The sequence below is a fragment of the Wasmannia auropunctata genome, unplaced genomic scaffold, assembly GCF_000956235.1.
Source record: "Wasmannia auropunctata unplaced genomic scaffold, wasmannia.A_1.0 LD336106.1, whole genome shotgun sequence".
Taxonomy (NCBI): Eukaryota; Metazoa; Arthropoda; class Insecta; order Hymenoptera; family Formicidae; genus Wasmannia; species Wasmannia auropunctata.
The window spans coordinates 2,251,167-2,269,653 of record NW_012026784.1 but is presented as its reverse complement, the minus strand read 5'-3'; the positions used below and the strand labels follow the sequence as shown (position 1 = coordinate 2,269,653).

The 18,487-nt window shown below is 43.4% G+C and overlaps 2 protein-coding genes across 4 annotated transcripts; both read left to right on the top strand.

Moving 5' to 3' along the window:
- Window positions 1-484: 484 nt before the first annotated feature.
- Window positions 485-4,514, top strand: LOC105452164 (DNA replication licensing factor MCM4). The gene is made up of 8 exons (XM_011693058.1): window positions 485-979; window positions 1,073-1,395; window positions 1,579-2,474; window positions 2,669-2,991; window positions 3,078-3,355; window positions 3,442-3,842; window positions 3,942-4,152; window positions 4,299-4,514. The coding sequence occupies exons 1-8, from the start codon at window positions 784-786 to the stop codon at window positions 4,392-4,394; spliced, it is 2,724 nt and encodes a 907-aa protein (XP_011691360.1). The 5' UTR covers window positions 485-783; the 3' UTR covers window positions 4,395-4,514.
- Window positions 4,515-7,915: 3,401 nt separating this feature from the next.
- On the top strand, window positions 7,916-18,259 carry LOC105452149 (E3 ubiquitin-protein ligase TRIM71-like). Of its 3 annotated transcripts, none has more exons than XM_011693031.1 (6): window positions 7,916-8,635; window positions 12,148-12,277; window positions 12,640-13,749; window positions 14,945-15,241; window positions 15,695-16,267; window positions 16,380-18,259. In XM_011693031.1, the coding sequence occupies exons 1-6, from the start codon at window positions 8,463-8,465 to the stop codon at window positions 17,046-17,048; spliced, it is 2,952 nt and encodes a 983-aa protein (XP_011691333.1). In that variant the 5' UTR covers window positions 7,916-8,462; the 3' UTR covers window positions 17,049-18,259. The 3 variants fall into 3 exon arrangements, with proteins under 3 accessions (XP_011691333.1, XP_011691340.1, XP_011691349.1); XM_011693038.1 differs by lacking the exon at window positions 7,916-8,635 and adding an exon at window positions 10,982-11,062; XM_011693047.1 differs by lacking the exon at window positions 7,916-8,635 and adding an exon at window positions 10,982-11,094.
- The last annotated feature ends 228 nt before the right edge of the window (window positions 18,260-18,487 follow it).

Below are 18,487 nucleotides of genomic sequence, written 5' to 3'. Positions count from 1 at the left end.
TAATTTTTCGAGAAATATACTTTATATAGTAACAGTTTCACGTGCCCTTAAATGCGAAGCGTGCTTTCTCGAGAAGACTTAAATAATAAAATATATTCGAGAACGTTATTGTTGCATAATGATTAACGAGAGACGTGAAATTGCTACTGTATAAACTATAAAGGCATTTCTCGGAAAATTATCGCGCCTATACTGTCTCCCGTCGGCGGAGAATTTGGATGTTCCTCCTTTTTCGTTATCATCCATGCAACAATATTTTAAATTATTTTATCGTTTAATTCTTTTCAAGGTAGTATGAGACTAGCATTAAAGAATACAAGGATTGCAGATATATTGGTAATAATCTAGCGTGTTGCTTTTCGGAGCTTCGTCGAGCCCCTTATCAGATCACATTGCGCCTATTCTCTCCCGTCGGCACTTGGAGTGGTCATAGACGTGGTGCGTAGTTCCTTTTTTGAAAACGTGGACGTGGAGCGCTAGTGTACGGGAGACATCGCCGGTCCCACGCAAAAGGTCGGCGTGGCCGCGTAGCCGCTCTCACTTCCCACTGTGTTCTCACCAGCTGTCACGCTTCTCTCCGACGAAGAAAAAAAACGCTCTTCGCGTCCGACGACGCCCTCTCGGTAAGCTCGACGCGAACTTGATTCCGCGTTCGCGCTGGCGCTGGTTCGCGCGGGAAATTGAGTGGTTTGCGAGGTTATCACGTTGTACGCGGACCGATCTCCAGCGAGGAACGTCCAGGAAGAATCAGAAGCAAGATTGCCGTAATTCCCGTCATCAACGATGTCGAGTCCTATGAGACCGCCGAGGACTCCTGTCCCGCAGGAGGACAATCGTTCGCCGAATGACACGCCGAACGTTACGCCGAATCGCACGCCGAACGGTACGCCGAACGTTACGCCGAGGAGACAACCGCGGACCCCGACCTCCGTCAGGACTCCCTCGCTCGCCGGAACGCCCAGAATCGCCGGCAGACAAGGTTGAGGAATGCTCATTACGTCGATCGTCTTCGGGGAGGAAAAAAAATGACGCGTCGTAGTCAAGCCGTTTACATTTCTGTTCTTTGTCACAGCCGCAGGTACACCTCAGAGAAGACCGGGCAACAATCCGGTGGACACCCCGTTACGATGGGGCAACCGTCTGACGCAGGAGACCATCGCGCCGTCGTCGGAGGGCTTGTCCTCCATGCCGCTGTCCTCGCCGAATCGACAGGCGCAGACGAGCCCGCTCGCCGCGGGCATGAGCGAGATAGAGCTGTCCTCCCCGCTGAATTACGGCACCCCCAGCTCCCTGGCGTCGGTTCGCACTCCCCGCAGCGGTGTCAGAGGCACGCCCCTTCAGCAGAGACCGGACGTTCAGTCGGACAGACGTGTGCGACAAGTTAATCTGGCCGAAGTAAGTCAAAAGTGTACAGTAATATTAAGACAGAGGCTGCGTTCTGTTTCACGCATGACGTGTCGTGGTCTCCTTATTATTCATCAAATATTAAACAGAGATAAAAGGATAAATTATGGGTGAAACGGAACGCAGCCAGAGATGAAATTTATTGAATTACTAATGTGTAAATTTTTTTGACAGATACCAGAGAATGATGAGGAGAGAGAGAGAACGTCCGAGGGTGAGAACGGCCCGCAGTTCACAATCTGGGGCACGAATGTCGTGGTGAGCCACATCAAGCAGCAATTCAGACGATTTATCACATACTTCATCGATCCGGAGGCGGAGAACGATGAATTGCCTGAAAACATGAATCTGTCAGAGCCGCTCTACATGCAGAAGCTCGAGGAGATACATATACTGGAGGAGCCTTATCTGAACGTGAACTGCGCGCATCTCGAGGCGTTCGACGAGCAGCTTTACAATCAGCTGGTACTGTACCCTCAGGAAATCGTACCGTCGTTCGATGTAACCGCCAACGAGCTGTTCTTCGAGAAATTCCCCGGGGCGGCGTTGGAACACTCGATCCAAGTGCGTCCCTACAACGTGACGAGGACCACGAGTATGCGCCTCCTGAATCCGGAGGACATAGACCGACTGATCACGATCACCGGAATGGTCATCCGGTCGTCGAACATCCTGCCGGAGATGCGAGAGGCGTTCTTCAAGTGCATCGCGTGCTCCTTCACGACGACCGTGGCCATCGACAGGGGCCACATAGCCGAGCCCACGGTGTGCACTCACTGCAACAACAATTTCTGCTTCAATCTGATACACAACCGCAGCCTCTTCACCGACAAGCAGATGATCAAGCTGCAAGAGTCGCCGGACGATATGCCGGCCGGTCAGACCCCGCATACAGTAGTGCTCTTTGCGCATGACAATCTGGTTGACGCTGTCTCACCGGGTGACAGGGTCTCCGTCACTGGTGTATACCGCGCGTTGCCGATACGCGTCAATCCACGGCAGACCAATGTACGAGCTATCTACAGGACGCACGTTGACGTCGTCCACTTTAGAAAACAGGATTCAAAGCGGTATTTCTAATTTTATTTTAATGAATTTGTTTTATTGCGATTTATATGTGATATATATAATATTAATATATTAAAATTGAAATATGTATTTTTGAAATAGATTACTATTCGTTTCACATTTCTTCAATTCTTCGATCAATGTATGTATATATTATATTTTTATTAGTTTTTGTTATGGTTTGTTGCATATGTAGATTGTACGAGCAAGAGGACGGCAAGAGTCATGCGTTCCCACCCGAGAGAGTGGAGCTGTTGAAACTGCTATCGCAAAAGGAGGACATATATGAACGACTGGCGCGGCACATTGCTCCCAGCATCTACGAGAACGAGGACGTCAAGAAGGGTATACTGCTACAATTGTTCGGCGGCACGAAGAAGGAACAGAACGAACGAACCAAGAAATATTTCCGGTCCGAAATCAATATACTTTTATGCGGAGACCCGGGCACGAGTAAATCGCAACTGCTGCAATTCGTCTTCAATTTGGTGCCGCGCTCGCAGTACAGCAGCGGAAAGGGTAAGTAGTTCTCGACAGCGATAACTTCAAAATCTCTGATTTTATTAGCTCCTTTCGTTTCTCACGTTCGTTATCCTTCCGTCCAGGTTCCAGCGCCGTGGGCTTAACCGCCTTCGTGACGAAAGACCCCGAGAGCCGTCAATTAGTGTTGCAAACTGGCGCACTGGTGCTCGCGGATAACGGCATCTGTTGCATCGACGAGTTCGATAAAATGAACGACAGCACGCGCTCGGTGCTGCACGAGGTAATGGAGCAGCAAACACTGAGTATCGCGAAAGCGGGTATCATTTGTCAGCTGAACGCGAGAACGAGCATTCTGGCGGCGGCCAATCCTTGCGAGTCGCAATGGAATAAGAATAAGACAGTGAGTGTCCATTAAGTTGTAATACATATCCGATATCGAACCGAGACGACCATGAAGCCTTATAAATTTGTACACTTTTTTTCCAGGTAGTAGAGAACGTCATGTTGCCGCACACATTGATGTCGCGTTTCGACTTGATTTTCCTCATGCTGGATCCCCAGGACGAGGTGTTTGACAAGAAACTTGCCAGGCACTTGGTGTCGCTGTATTATAAATCCGATTTGGAGGAGGAGGACGACATTGTGGACATGAGCATCCTGCGTGATTATATAGCCTACGCTAAGGAACACGTTCATCCTACTCTCAACGAGGAGAGTCAGCAGAGGCTGATCCAGGCTTATGTCGACATGCGTAGAGTAGGGAGCGGCCACGGGCAAATCACGGCTTACCCGAGGCAATTGGAATCGCTGATAAGACTCGCCGAGGCACACGCTAAAATGCGATTCAGCGCCGTCGTGGAGATCACGGATGTCGAAGAAGCTTGGAGGTGAGAGCGGAAAAAAAGTGGTTAATAATAAGTGTTGAGAAAAAATGTTAACAGATATCAGAAATATTAATTTTTGATAACACAACTCATTATTGTCAGATTACATCGTGAGGCATTGAAACAGTCCGCCATCGATCCGCTGAGTGGCAAAATCGATATTAGTATCTTGACGACCGGTATGTCGTTGGCAGCGAGAAAACGTAGGCAGGAGCTGGTCGAGGCGTTAAAGAAGCTCATCAAGGGCAAGGATAAGGCACCGACATTGAACTACCAGAAGATTTTCACGGAACTGAAAGAATCGTCCAGCACGGTAAATTTAGTTGTCCTCGTTTGTTATTATTTGAACATCGTTATTGTTTGCCGTTTGCAGTTGTGATTATTTTACTTTATTTTCTTTTGTATGCGCTGCAGAAAGTATGCTTGTTTCAATTTTGCTTTTTATTTTTATTTTTTTAGTTGGTGACGCGCGAGATGTTTGAAGATGCTCTGAAAGAGCTGCAGGATGATGGTGTTGTGATTGTAACCGGCAAAAATACCATTCGTGTTTGCTAGAAATATCTCCGTTTGCGTTCTTTAAAAAAGTAATACAGGTACTATTCAAATATAACTGATAATGTATCGGTATTGTAAATCTTATGGGAAATCATATATTAGGATACTTTGTCATATCAACATTTTTTTTATCTTTTTGATACCTTTAATAACAATGAACAATTTTTAGTTAACGATAATTATAAAAAAATGTATGACTATAAATATTTTATACTTTTGAACTGGTCCTCGAATTACCATTTGCCTTCAGTAAAATAGCAAGGCCAATATATACTTCAAAATTCATACAATTCTTTCTTTCACGTCGAATATGATTTCTAAATTTATTTTGCGATTACGATATGTTCCATTATGCTCGAAAATCTGCTTTTTACTGTTGGATTTAGAATTATTCAGAAGATGAAATTTAAATTTGCAATGGCCTTTAATCCAGATTTCAAAAGGGTAGATTAATTTATATTTAATAAATTCGTAAATATATTGAATCTCGGAGGGTGGTGGGTATTCCATGATCACTTTTCATCGATTATTTGCAAAATTCTGTTGCGATTGTTTGATCAAAACAAAAGGAGACCTTTGTACTCCAATTATGCTTTAGACAATTAATAATGCAATAGTAAAACGCATATTAATTACTATCGACGAATTGAAACATCTTGTAGATGCTCTGCGCGCATATACGTTCCACGCCTACGCCTCGTGCGCGGGCGTCCCGGCGGAGGCGTCGTACTACGTTTTGCTCTTGCAATGACCTTGGAAACTCCCACGCTGCTTTCAGCGCCGGGGCGGCTTGGTGGGGGACATTCGTTCATCGATGTCCCGGCCACCCACACCGGGCAATTTTCATCCCTCCGAACCACGACGTGCCCCCGCTACGCCCGTAACGATCAATGGCGAGGGTACTTTAAGCATCTACGAATTATCGTATTCTGGCAATCGAACCAGAATTAAATCAAATTAAGGATAACAGAATGGCTCGTACGTTTTATCGGAAATTGTTAATATTTCGCGTCGGTGGGATAAATTACGTTAAAATATCGCCGAATATACACCTAGATACTGTGCACCTCAGATACGTATTATGTATCGAATCTGTTAAACTATTTTCAAGAATTTTCTTTTTTCCCTAACATTTACAAAATTTTCAATTTAGATCAAATTAATAATCTATTTAATTTTTACGGCGAATCGATCACCGTTTTTTCCTATGTACTTTTGGATTGCAATTTGGTCACGAGAAAAATTCTTGACAAGCGAGGCATTCGTTTTCCTGTAAACATTGGTACTTGTTAAAATAACTTTGTCAAACAAGACAAAGCGAGAACAATTGATATTTCGGTCGTTGCAAAAGAATTTCTTGTGGCACGTATCTCGCGGCTGTAAATTGAAATTTGTATCCCACTCGAAATTCAATTTCGCATACGCTATATACCTATCGTACTCGCCAATAATCGCTATATTCCCTCCCTTTCGTGTTTCCCGTGCGACATACGGCGATTCGATTTCAAACTTCTTCAGTATCAAAATTAAACTCGATATATTCCGCTACAAGTGTGTACCTGGCCGTGCGAGCGTCCGATTTCGATTGTCATCCGACGCGCTCGGCGCAACTGGCCGCGCGAGAGTGCATGCCTATTCCACCCTTTTTCACGGCGACCGACTACGCGCGTGCACGCGCGATTCGCCCCCGTAGGGATTTACACACGTGCGCGCTGTGCGCACACCCCTGCATACCGTCGTCTATGAACGGTCAGCCCCGTAACCGACACATACAGTGCGGCGCGGCCGCACGTGTGAGCGTAGAGCCGGCGAGGGAGGAAGAGAATGGGATCGCGCGCAGAGAAGCGGGACGGCGAGGGGGATGAAATGAGCGAGAGAGCTTCGCGAGCGAGACAGGGGGAAAAGGAGACGGAGAGAGAGAGAGAGAGAGAGAGAGTGATCGGGGGGTGGGAGTGCGCTCGATCGTTAAAGCATGACTACCCCCACCGCGCGTTCCCTCACGCCAGGCAGCCCATTCATAAAGTTGCGTCCGCTAATTCTTAACGTCCCCCGTTCGACGCTTCCCCGGCGCTTCGCGCGAATGTAGGGTGGTTCGGACAACGGGATACGAGCGATTCCCATCCCCCCTTTTGAGTTTTTATTCGCATTTCTTATTAATTTACCTGTACAAAATAGATTATACAATCGATAGAAATCGCGGCAGTAGATTGGACGTCCCAGAAAATGCCAAGAGAAATGTCAAATACTATTTCTTTCTGTATCAAATCTTCGCGATCATAAATATTTGATGTTGACTTTTCAAACTTAGGTATATAGAATCTGAAAATAGAGATCCCCATGTACGGTTGAATGACGTGTGATCTTATACGCATCAAAAATTTTAAGTCTTTTTTTTTTATCAATAATATTATGTATTTAATATTTTATTCGAATTTTCGGAAATATTCTCTACGGCTTTCGCAGCTCTCCGATAATAACGTTAATGCAAATTTTATTGTTGGCTCGACGGCCAAACAATGAGGTCTGGTAATACTGTACAGCATACATAAATCATTCCCATTTTATCGCGGCGAGATCATTAAAGATCCATGCCAATTAAAGATTCATTGACGATTAACGATTCATGCCATGTTCGCGCGAGAGGATTGACCGCGGCTGCGTCGCGCGGTCCTGCGCGGCTCCAACGCCTAACACACCTGTTCCTCGGGATGAGACCTGACTCGCCCGATCGACCCTGGCTGTGGCGGTTGAAGGTCATCGTCGTCGTCGTCGTCGTTACCGTCGTCGTCGTCGTCGGCAACGTCGTCGGCATCGTCGTCGCCGTGGGGGGAGGGGGATGCCGCAGTGCTCCCGTGAGCGAGCAAATAAAAGGCCGCCCGGCATTGAGCGGGTGCCTCCATTCATGGTTTCCGGGCGCAGGCGTACCGCGACGAAACCGCATGGCGCTGCCCGGGGAAGGGGTTCGCGAGAAGTCACCTACGCAGAGCCCCCGGCATCGCGATGCGTGGGCGACGTGGATGATTCAGAGGTAGAGCGAGCCGGAGTAAAGGGCGGACGGTTCTGTTCCTCGCGCGCCGGCTCGGCCACGGCTCCGCTCGGCTCGCGATCCCCGGCACGACCACCGAGGGTGGCACGCGCTTCCCCGAAAGAAAAACCGCTCTCTCGCGTCGGGAGAAAGGATCTTACGACGATGGTCCGCGTGGTGCAGCTTCGCGGCTTCTCCGCCGGCCGTTTTCCCGTGTGACGTGTCCGCGTTCGCATCGAGTGAGTTCCGGAGCCTCTTCGGGACGCACCTACCCCGGGCGAACCACCTGGGATCCTTGTGCCAAAAATACTCACGCGGAAGTCGACGCTCGTCGAGAATACGGAATCGCGGGAACTCTCTCGTCGCACATACGTGATCGCCTTCAGATTGTTTTCGAATTTTTTGACTCGAACCCCGTTATAATTTTTTTTTTTTCTTCGAAGACCGCGCGCCGCAGCCCGGAAAGATCGCACGCACGTTTCACACCGAAACGACGAAAGTGAGAAAGTTCTATGGATCATCGCGTGCAACGTGATTGTTCGCAACTGTAACGAACGCTTTTCCGGTTCGGTAATCTTTGTAAAAGTTCACGCTGCTGGTTGTCATGGATCCCCAGATAACGTTTTATAATACAAATTATTTTTCTTGTTATTGCATTATTCTTATAATGATTCTCTTGGTCTTCCTTGAAGTCCTAGTGTTTGGCCTGTTCATCGCCCGACTTACCAAATTATAATCCGCGATATAAAAAAAAAAAATTAATATCAATTGTTAATTAATAATTTTTAATTATCGTTTGTCGTAAAAATACTTCTCCGCGAACGCGGACTTGTGACAAGTCGTACAGTATTGGAAAATCATAAACGTGCGATGAGAAGTCGTTGCTTTAACCCGTTGAGCCCAACGAGGGCCGAACGAGATTACTCTCGCTGTTAAGTAGTCGAGCTCGAGCATTACAACGGACGGCGAGGGCGGTCCCTCATCCTCTCGGCAGTTAGTCGAGTTACCCGGTTCACGAGAGAGCTCGCGCGACGAATAGAGGCATGCGGAGATTCTATCCGTCTGCATCCGACACGAGAGGCCAGCTATACTGCGTCAGTGTCCAGTCGTCGAAGGCGTTAATCCTGGAGAGATACGCGAGCGTAGACAGCATCCCGGAAAGCATGCTCGCCGCACGCCAGTACGACTGCTTCGCGGAGGGGCGCTCGTACGAGAGGTGAGATTTGATTTCTCCTTCAGCCCTCATTTACATATCGCTCGCTCGTTCTGTCATTGCGGCTCCGTTCCGCTCCTCATGTTGGATTTTTTTTTGTTTTGTTTTAAATGAGATCCACGCGGTTCCGCACTCGGTCGCTTTCGTCTCTACGATATCGTATCTGACGTCACGTTTCCTCGCGATTCTCCCGTTGCTCACGTAGTCGCGGAGCGTTTCCGTGGTGCGGCATTGAATCGCGAACGAGAGCGAAAGTGGCAGGCGACGTCATTCAGCGCCCACCGGTGAAAACGGAAAGCACCGGCAGACTGCGATCGTTCTTGTAAAAAAATTATAGACGTCGATGTAGGTACAGCAAGGCTTAGTCAGCAAAGACTTTCTGCAAGGTTTAGTCAAAATGTTAAAATTTGAAAATCATTCAAAATTCGAGATTAAAATAAAAACCGAATGCCTTGCCGGCACAGCATCGCTAAGGATTCGCATGATTAACCCCATTAATAATGCGGAGTTTCTTTTTTTTAATAATAAATCCTGATTTTGTGCATAATTAGTGCTGAAAAATTACAACAAAACGACAAGTACTTACATAAAGCTAAGATTATCTTTATTTTTATTTTCATTTCTATTTTTTTTCTCATCTCTCTAAAAGTAGAAGTTTCAATCGAACTCCGCATCTATTAATAGTTCGTGTAGCGTCCACAATTAAGGGATTTGATTTTCTTCAACGGAGAACACGTGGAGAGAACGAAGCCCGTGATAAATCCTCCCGTTGGTGTTCTCCGGTGTGTGTCGCTCAATAGAAGGAAAAAGAAAAATTCTCTGAGGCGCGCGCAAATCGATACGCGAGCGCGGGACAAAGGGATTTTGATACGAACGAAATTTGATCAAGCCGTGTCGGTACACGACAGACAGAGCACGGATCCCCGTTGTATATTTTGGGTAAATATTGTCGGATCACGCATGCCCGCGCGGGGTGGTATAGCGTGACGCGCGCGCTCGTGCGCTCAACGGGCACGCTCGCAGAGATGGGGATACACGCAGCATACACGCAGGTATACACGCCGGCCATTTTACTTTCTCCTCCTTTCTGACCCTCGAGAGGAAAAGCGGATCTGACCTTGGTCGCCATGGCGATCTCCAGGATATTACCCTCCGTACTCGTCACGCGCGGAGCGTTTTCGGAAGAGGCGCAGAGGGTGCTTTTCGCTCGACGCACAAAATGATTTATAATAATAAAATAAAAATGAAAACCAAGACAAAAAAGCCGCCAAGTGAATTTCATTCCTTGACTACTGTGAGGAGCGCACGCCGGTAGTCTCAGATCGATAGTAGACGACAATCCATCACGTATTTTGCGCGCGTACACATGTACGCGTCTCGAGATGAATATACAGAGTGAACATATATTAACTGCTATCGCGCCTACTTTGCGCATTAGCGGATAATGGCATATTCTTGGAATCAAAATATCGAGGCGATGATAGCTTTTTAAATGTTATAAATTGATCATACGAGCCATAATTCGCGCGCTCAAGCACATCGCACAATCGAAGCGAAGCTATCCATCAATTCTGTTCTTGGTATCGGTATAATTCCGCGTACAATTTAGACAAATATTCAGATAAAATTATTTGCTTTTCGCCACTCATGTAAATACTGTCTCTACAGGAAATTTCAACTTTTGATTTTTCTAATAAATTGGAGTCATAAAAAAAATAACGCTGCGCTCTTTTGGCGTTCGGTCTTAATGGCTTTTTTAAAGCGATCACTTGCTCGCAATGTTGCAAAGAGGGAATACTGTCGAGAGCGATTTAATCTCGGTTTTAATATAGTCCCGGCAAAGCGGGGAAACGATATGATTTTGGGATTAATCCAGAGGATTGCGCGGCGCATAAACACGGACTTGTTGCTTATTATATTTTATACATTATGTGAAAAAGCGAGCGAACTTTTCCACGGCCCGGCGAAATTAAATATTGTTAACATGGGAATTTATATTTAATATATGATCCCCCTCTGCGCGATAATCCCACCGCTTATTTTCTGTCGGAAAATATTGTTTCCCGCATTTACAGAAAAATCTTGTCAGCAATCATTATTTAGTACATGTGAAAAATTTCGTCAAAAAATTCTTGCCTAAAATTCGGAGCTTTGTAGAAAAATTTTTTATATATAAAGCGACGATATAAAGAAAATTAATTTCTTAGGGAAAAAATGATCTCGAGTTGATCGTCGAGTATTAAAGTTAATGCTTGGAAATAAGAATACACACTGTATAATTCGAATATTATTTACAAAGTGACCTCGTCACAAGACAAATTCTTGTCAACAACGCGAGGTCTGATCGGTTCAGTTCGGTGCGATCTTTTGATCGTGGTGGTTCAAATATCAACAGCTGCGGTGCAAAGCCTCGTTTCGAGAGAAGAGCAAGTAAGTCGAATCGTATCGTCAAGATAGACACGGTAAAAATTACAGCTGATCGTTTGAGTGAAATTTTGTGTTCATCGATTTCCTAATTTTGAATAATAATAGATATCTAATCATAGATTTACCTCACGGTTTTCGCGACAAAGTCACTTCTTGTAATGCCTGATCCCTCGTATACTGTATCTTAGACTCTTCTAATGCATTATTCCGTTTTAGTGGTAGGTTCTTTCGTCGAAACGTGCAATCGATTTTCCCCTTTACGAGGAATATCAAGAATTATCATTTATACTTTTAATTTTCAACGTCGTACATTTTTCAAACTTATATTTATAGCTTCCAATTTACAGGACGTGATTGCCATCGTCAGTCATGCAAATTTCCAGTGTAAATACAGCAAAAATGCAGTAATCTATTATGCGCGACAAAAGAAATAGCGACAGCGTTCACAACGCGACGTAAAATGCGTTTTTATGTATCGCACGGGGTACTCGATAAAGCAGACGCGTTTAGCGAGCAGGGCGATTTTGCCCAAGGTTGAAACTGTTATAATTTTAAAGAATAGAGTCCTATTATCATATAGATATAAATAGTATCTTGGGAGAATTATTGCGTTTCCTTCGTTAGGAATAAATGTAAAGGTCATTACATTTATATTTTTCGCTTCTTATTAGTGTCAGAAAGAAAGTACAGCAGAAATAATGTTTTAAAAAATTCAAATGACTTTCAAATATATAACATTTTAACTGAAAAAGCCACGAATAAATTTTACATTAATTTTATAAAATCGCAACTCAATCTGTTACGTCTGTTCTCTTTGGATCGCGCCATTATTGATTTTCGCTCCTTCGGAAATACAAAATTTATTTTCCTCTTGGGAGCTAAATTCCGTTAAATCCCAAAGTTCAAATGGATTTTCCAGATAAACGCGGAGTATACTGAGATATATAAATCTGATATTCTTGTGAATCTTCCGAGTCGCGGTGCACAATAAATGACAGTAATAGAGAACAGCCATGCGTTGATAGGCTTAAGGAGATACAATATCGAGACTCCGACATTTAAATAGCTCGTCGTAATTACCGTTTTAGAAAAGCAAGATTTTTCAATCGTGCAACGCAAGAGACTTCCTTGGAGCTTTACCAGCAATTTTTGCCCGCCACAATGAATCCATTAAAATCTCCACGCACCAGAATAGACATAAACCGCCATTCCATGCAAGTAAGTAGCCTACAAATAATCTGCAATCTTGAATAACATTTAAATCATGTCCTCATTAATTAGAGCCAATTAATAAGTTTCTTCTACATTCATAATATTTCCCCGTTATTCTGAAATAAATTATTTACTTTAATTTTTCTTCCCAACTAACAAGATCAAAATGTGAAAGTTCAAATAAAGTTCACAGTCCATCTTAAGAAATATTATTCTGCGTATAATTTTTCTTTAAGAAAAACTTTATATTAATTTTAAATAAGTCACAATTTATTAATTTTTGTAAAACTATTTCAAAGTAAATCTTAAGTCAAGCTATTAAACGACAAATTTATACATAGAGTAAACAGAACGAGAATTTATTTCAGCTTACAAATAAGCCTCGAAAGCAAGACGATCAACACTTCACGCCGAGGAAATTTACCATCGCCAAGAAGGTCCGATCGTTTCCCGATTCGAGTCCGGATCACTTTCTGAAGCAGTTTCCTCCGGGAGGGAAACTGTCGCAGCAGCATTCCAAGGACAATTCGTTTCTCAATCATGTGGACACCTTGAACGAATGTTCGAAACTGTACCGTCAAAGCCCCATGGCCGCCAGTTCGCTGAGCTGCTCGAGCGAGAGCCGATCGAGCTCCTCGGACGACAACCTGGCGAATCATTCGCCGGTCCATCAGCTGGACACCGATTCACCGGATCATTTCGAGTATTTCCGAATGTTCGAGGATGCCAGCGTCGCGGATGTACCAGGTCCGAGCTTCTCGGGCGGCTGCAGCTACCGGAGTGACGGCTGCCAAGCGGGTTACGAGACGTACGAGGATTTCAACATGAATCTCCTGAAGATCGATTTGCTGGACGACATTTCCAGGCGACAGTCACCCGTACGCGAGGGGTCCAGCCCGATTGCTCAGGGGGATGTGCTCAACGACTCGTTATTAACGCTGATGGCGAAAGATCTGGAGAAGGACGAGAGCGACGTGATCTTACCGCCGTCGCGAGAGCAGCGGACTCGCAGCCCGAGCAGTCAGAGAGATCCAACCGATGTACCGCTGATATCGTCGATGTCGGAGGAGTTGGAAGTAGAGAGTGAGATGAAGAAGGAAAAGTACTCGGGGCAGCAGTCACCCGCGAGCGAACAATGGACTCGCAGCTTAAATCTGGAGGACACGTCCAGCGTAATCTCGATAATGAACAAGGACGAGGTGACGAAGGAAACGGAGGAGGATTGTCCGCTCGATCATCGCTCACTGAGAATCCTGAAGCCGCCCTACCGATGCAACGATCATCCGTACACTCAATTATTTTACTGTCAGACTTGCTGCAAGGCGATCTGCAAGGAATGCTCCAGCCAATGCGTTTACAAACACGTCACGGTGGATTTTACAGAATATCTCGAAATCGCCCAGCGTCAGGCTGAAGAGGTGCTGATCGAGGCCTATCTCGGAATCGACGTTCTCGCGGACGATATGGAAAATATGGGAGTAAGTCCATTAATTGTTGTTTGGTCGGCACGGAAAGCGACTTTCTCCATCGTTTTTCCCTTTGATTTCAAATTTATGTTTAACCTTCAATCTTCCACCAACCGGTGAAGTAACATACATAAAACCTTACGTGGACTCTTGTCATTTTTTGCACACAATCAAATTTTATTTAAAAGTAAATAAATAAATAATAAAAATACAGAAAAATGTTTTGTTGAAAATAAAATTGGATTCTGCGCACAATTAATGCTAAAAGATATAAGAAAGCAGCGAGTACTTTGTATATAAAAGTGAAACATCATTATTATTATTTTTTTAAATATTTATAGAAACTAGAAGTTTCGATTCTTAGGGGATATACGCGGGAAAAAAGATTAAGCGGTCAGTAAATAGAAAACATTAATTAAATTATTGAAACTTATAGAATATGAAAAATATAGATATGGATTTCCTTATGGAAATTAAAATATTGGGAAAATTACTGGAAATGATTAAAAAACTATTCAAATTATGTATCATTCAAACCATCCAATATATATATATATATATGTTTTATTAGTTTTTTTACTAGTATTCTGTAAGGGTATAAATATTTAATTTCAAGTGGCATTTGGAACTCCATATTATTGAAGGTGAAGGGTTAAGGGCAATAACCCTGATAGCAAAATGCTAGCAGTTTGCCGACAGATTGGCAACAAATCATCAAATTCGATCAGATTCCCACTGTAAATACATAGTCATCTGTGTTCGCATTAAGCTCGGGATTTGTCGATAAAGCCTGACATGCTACGTCAGCAGATTACATAGTAGAAACTGTACGCACGCGGGCAATCTGACGGCACATGTATATTGGCAGCATAAACCGAGCAAGAGTTGCAAATCCTGCTCAGTTTCTATTACCAATCTACTGGCAAATATATATCAGCAGGCTTTGTTATATTTTCAACGGTAATTTGCTAACATCGTCAGATATTATAGACTCTGTATGAAACTTGTTGCCTTTCTACCATTAAAAATTGGTAGCATACTCTGCTTATGTTTGCATTCCGCGTAAATAAAATAAATTTCGAGAGATGTTCGAAGGAAAAGAAAGAGAAAGAATTTATTGTATTTCGCATAAATAAAATAAATTCCGAGAGATGTTCAAAAGAAAGGAAAGAGAAAGAATTTATTGTACGCTTTTTTTTTGTTGCAGTTGGACATTGCAGCGTTAGATCAGAGAACCAGGGAGGCACTCACCGACGTAAAGTTCTTTTCGCGTAGAATGTGGTCCGCGGTGGAAGAGAGGGAGAAGAAATTATTTAAACAAATTGTGGAAACGCGTCGGTGGAAGTACGAGGTTCTCCACGAGAAATACATGAATTTGAAGGAGGATAAGACACGGCTGTCACAGGCCGTCAGTTCCCTCAAATCTGCCATACATAACGCGCGATCTTTCCCCGTATGCAATCCCGATAATCTTTTGCAGAGGAAAGATATGGTGTTGGCTGAGGTATTTCATCAGATTTATTTAACTTTTATTTTTGCACATGACGAATATTTAAATATTTTAGAGCTCCCTTAAAGGCAGGGTGCAAATTGCTTGCGATATCGTTGCGGTAAAACTGTTCACCTTTATATTCCCTTTTCTCATCACTGGATGCAAATCAATTTTTTATATTCTTTACTATGTAAGAAAAAATTAAAAAAAATTGATGTGTATATATAAATACCACACAATGGTGGAAAAAAGTGAAAAAATTTTCAGTTCACAAAAATGACTTTTGATTTAATCTCGCAACTGCGTTAATTTAAAAGGGACTAAATTTAGAAAGAAATATAAAAATAGAAGTCTTTTGCTCGATTTCTATTGGCAGAGAATTTTGTTATTAAATTATGTTAACAGACATTACGAGCTTGACACACGCACACAAATGAAAAAAATGTCTATTTTTTAATTTTGCAGATCTGGCAGATTCGTCAAAATCGGAAGGCGAAAGTGCGATCTGTCCGAGATGAAAATTGGATTTCCTTCAGAAGTTCCGATAACAACGTGTTGTCCGTGATCGCCAACGGGGGAAACGTCCTGGTGAACGGTCCGGGCACGATCGGAGACCGTCTGCCGAATCGCGATTACAAATCGTTGCAATCGTATTTCCCGTACGGTATAAACGAGCAGATGATGCAGCCGATTCCACGCGGTCGTCCGATAACGGACTACGACCGTAATATCTGTCTCCCTAATCGGAAACACGAGTTGCAAGTCAAGAGCACGGACGTCGTAATTCTCGGCTATTTCGGCGAGAACAATCCCGACAATCTCTGTCGCCCATGGGGATTGATTTGCGACAACGAGGGACACATTATTATAAGTGATCGATCCAATAATCGTATACAGATCTATCGCGAGAACGGCACGCTGGTCAGGAAATTCGGGAGCTATGGAAATGGCCCCTGTCAGTTCAATCGTCCGGCTGGAATCGCCGTCGATGCCAGACGTCGTCTTATTGTGGTCGACAAGGATAATCACCGTGTTCAGGTTGGTATATCGTGGAAGACGTTTATGATCTTTTTTTATATAATACAATTTCTTTTCAAGCGTATATTTGATAAATGTAAATTACAGCCGATGAAATCATCGCGTGTTTCAGATTCTGACATTGGAGGGTGACTTTCTAAGATCCTTCGGCGAGCATGGCGAGAAACAGGGCCAATTCTGCTATCCGTGGGACGTGGCGGTGAACTCAGCTTGCGAGATCGCGGTGACGGACACGAGGAACCACCGTGTCCAGCTGTTCAGTCCCGAGGGTATTCCGCTACGCATGTTCGGCGGCCAGCCGCATCTGCTGCGATACCTGGACTCGCCGCGCGGTATCTGCTTCAACAACGAGGGCAAGCTGATCGTCACGGACTTCAACAATCATCACATACTGATAATTGAATATAACATGGTGGAGATGCGCATACTCAAATGTGAGAAGGAATCAAAAGGCAAGAGGCAGGACGGGGAGACCGGCGAGAACGGGCAGAACGAGGAGAACACCCCCACGTTTCAGAGGCCCCAGGGCGTCATCGCGGCCGACGACGGCAGTATCCTCGTGGCGGACTCCCGCCACAATTCGATCAAGGCGTTCAATTCGGTCGGCTCGTTGATCTACTCCTACAAGCCCGGCCAGGAGGAGATGGACCGTCCACTGGGTATAGCTCTTCATTGGGACGGTAGAATGGCGTTCACGGATTACGGCCGTAATTACGTGCGCTTGGTAAAGCTCGAGCACCACATGGAGCCGATGGCGAGGAACGCTATCATGTTCGGTTGACGCCTCAGAATCGCAGACGCGTTGTCCTGATGATTTGATGGGAACATCAGACAGCGAGGTTTCTATATTTGCGTCATGCGTGAGCAGTAGCCGCGGTCGCCGCGGCGAAAGCTATCGCAATTTTTACATTTGCAACGCGTGGTTAGATTTTTGAGCCACCAATGAATTGTGCTAGGAGGTATAATTTTTTGCCAGAAAAACGAGAGAGAAAAAAGTCTCTATTGGTGAAAATAATAATTGACGATGTACGAAAGATAAAAGTTAATGTTTTTGCGCGCGTGACGTCACTTCGTACATGTTTTCGATTCCACACAACACACACAGCATACACACACACACTACACATGTATTGTCTATCGTTTCAGAAGTAGACATTCGTACGAAAGCTTATTTTCGCTTTCAGATTTTTTTCACTTCGTGGTATGTGTAATTAGTGAGGGAATATCGCCCACGTTGCAAGAACGCTCAATTTTTTGCTCTCGAAAGAGTTTACCATTTTAGTACAACTATAATGTTTATTGAAATAATACGACTTTTATCTTTAATTAACAATTTACGTTATTATTGTTATTTATTGCCATTTTTTAAATTGTACTATATGTATTTTTACAATTTTATTGTGCAATGCATTGTATAATACTTACCTCCTGATTGGATGGACACACAAAATGCTCATGCAGCTCAGATATTTTTAGATCTTTATTCTCCATCACGAACGAGCGACAAATAGATATTGGAGCAAAGCGTTAAAAGAGAACTATAAACGCTATGCATTTTGAATAATTAAATGATCAAACAATCGATCGACAGCGCACAGTTAAGGGTAGTAACGAAGGAAATTGAGTTATCGATAAATCCAGATATAATCATTTTATTAATGCATCGTATTTATTATTCAGAAGATTCGATCATCGATCGAACTATCGTAGATGCATTTTTTTTCCAATTTTATATATGTTATTTTATACGACTAATTTTGTTTGTTTTTACAAAATTAAATCATGTATTTAATTAACTCTAATTTCTTCGCGGATTTGTAAGATTCGCTTATTTTCTAAATTATGCATGACGCTAATTATTTTATTTGTAAATCCAATTTCGGAAAATATAAAAGTAGAAATTGCGATAGGTTAATTCATGCAGTATTATATAACTTTATACTTTTATAACATTCATTTAAGTGTGTGTCAATAAATTGTCATCACAATTGAGTTATCTTATTTGATTTTTTAACAATATTTGAATTTTAAATGTATATAAAATGCAGGATATTGATATAATTGATTTTTAGCACTTCCGTTAAAATCAAACGTCCTTTAATCAAGAATTTTTGTCGTCATTTCTGATATTTTTACTTTCCTGCTTATTAGATTCATTAATTCTTAGTAAAATGGAAGATTTTTAATTAATACTTGAACTTAATTACATTTTTTCAATAC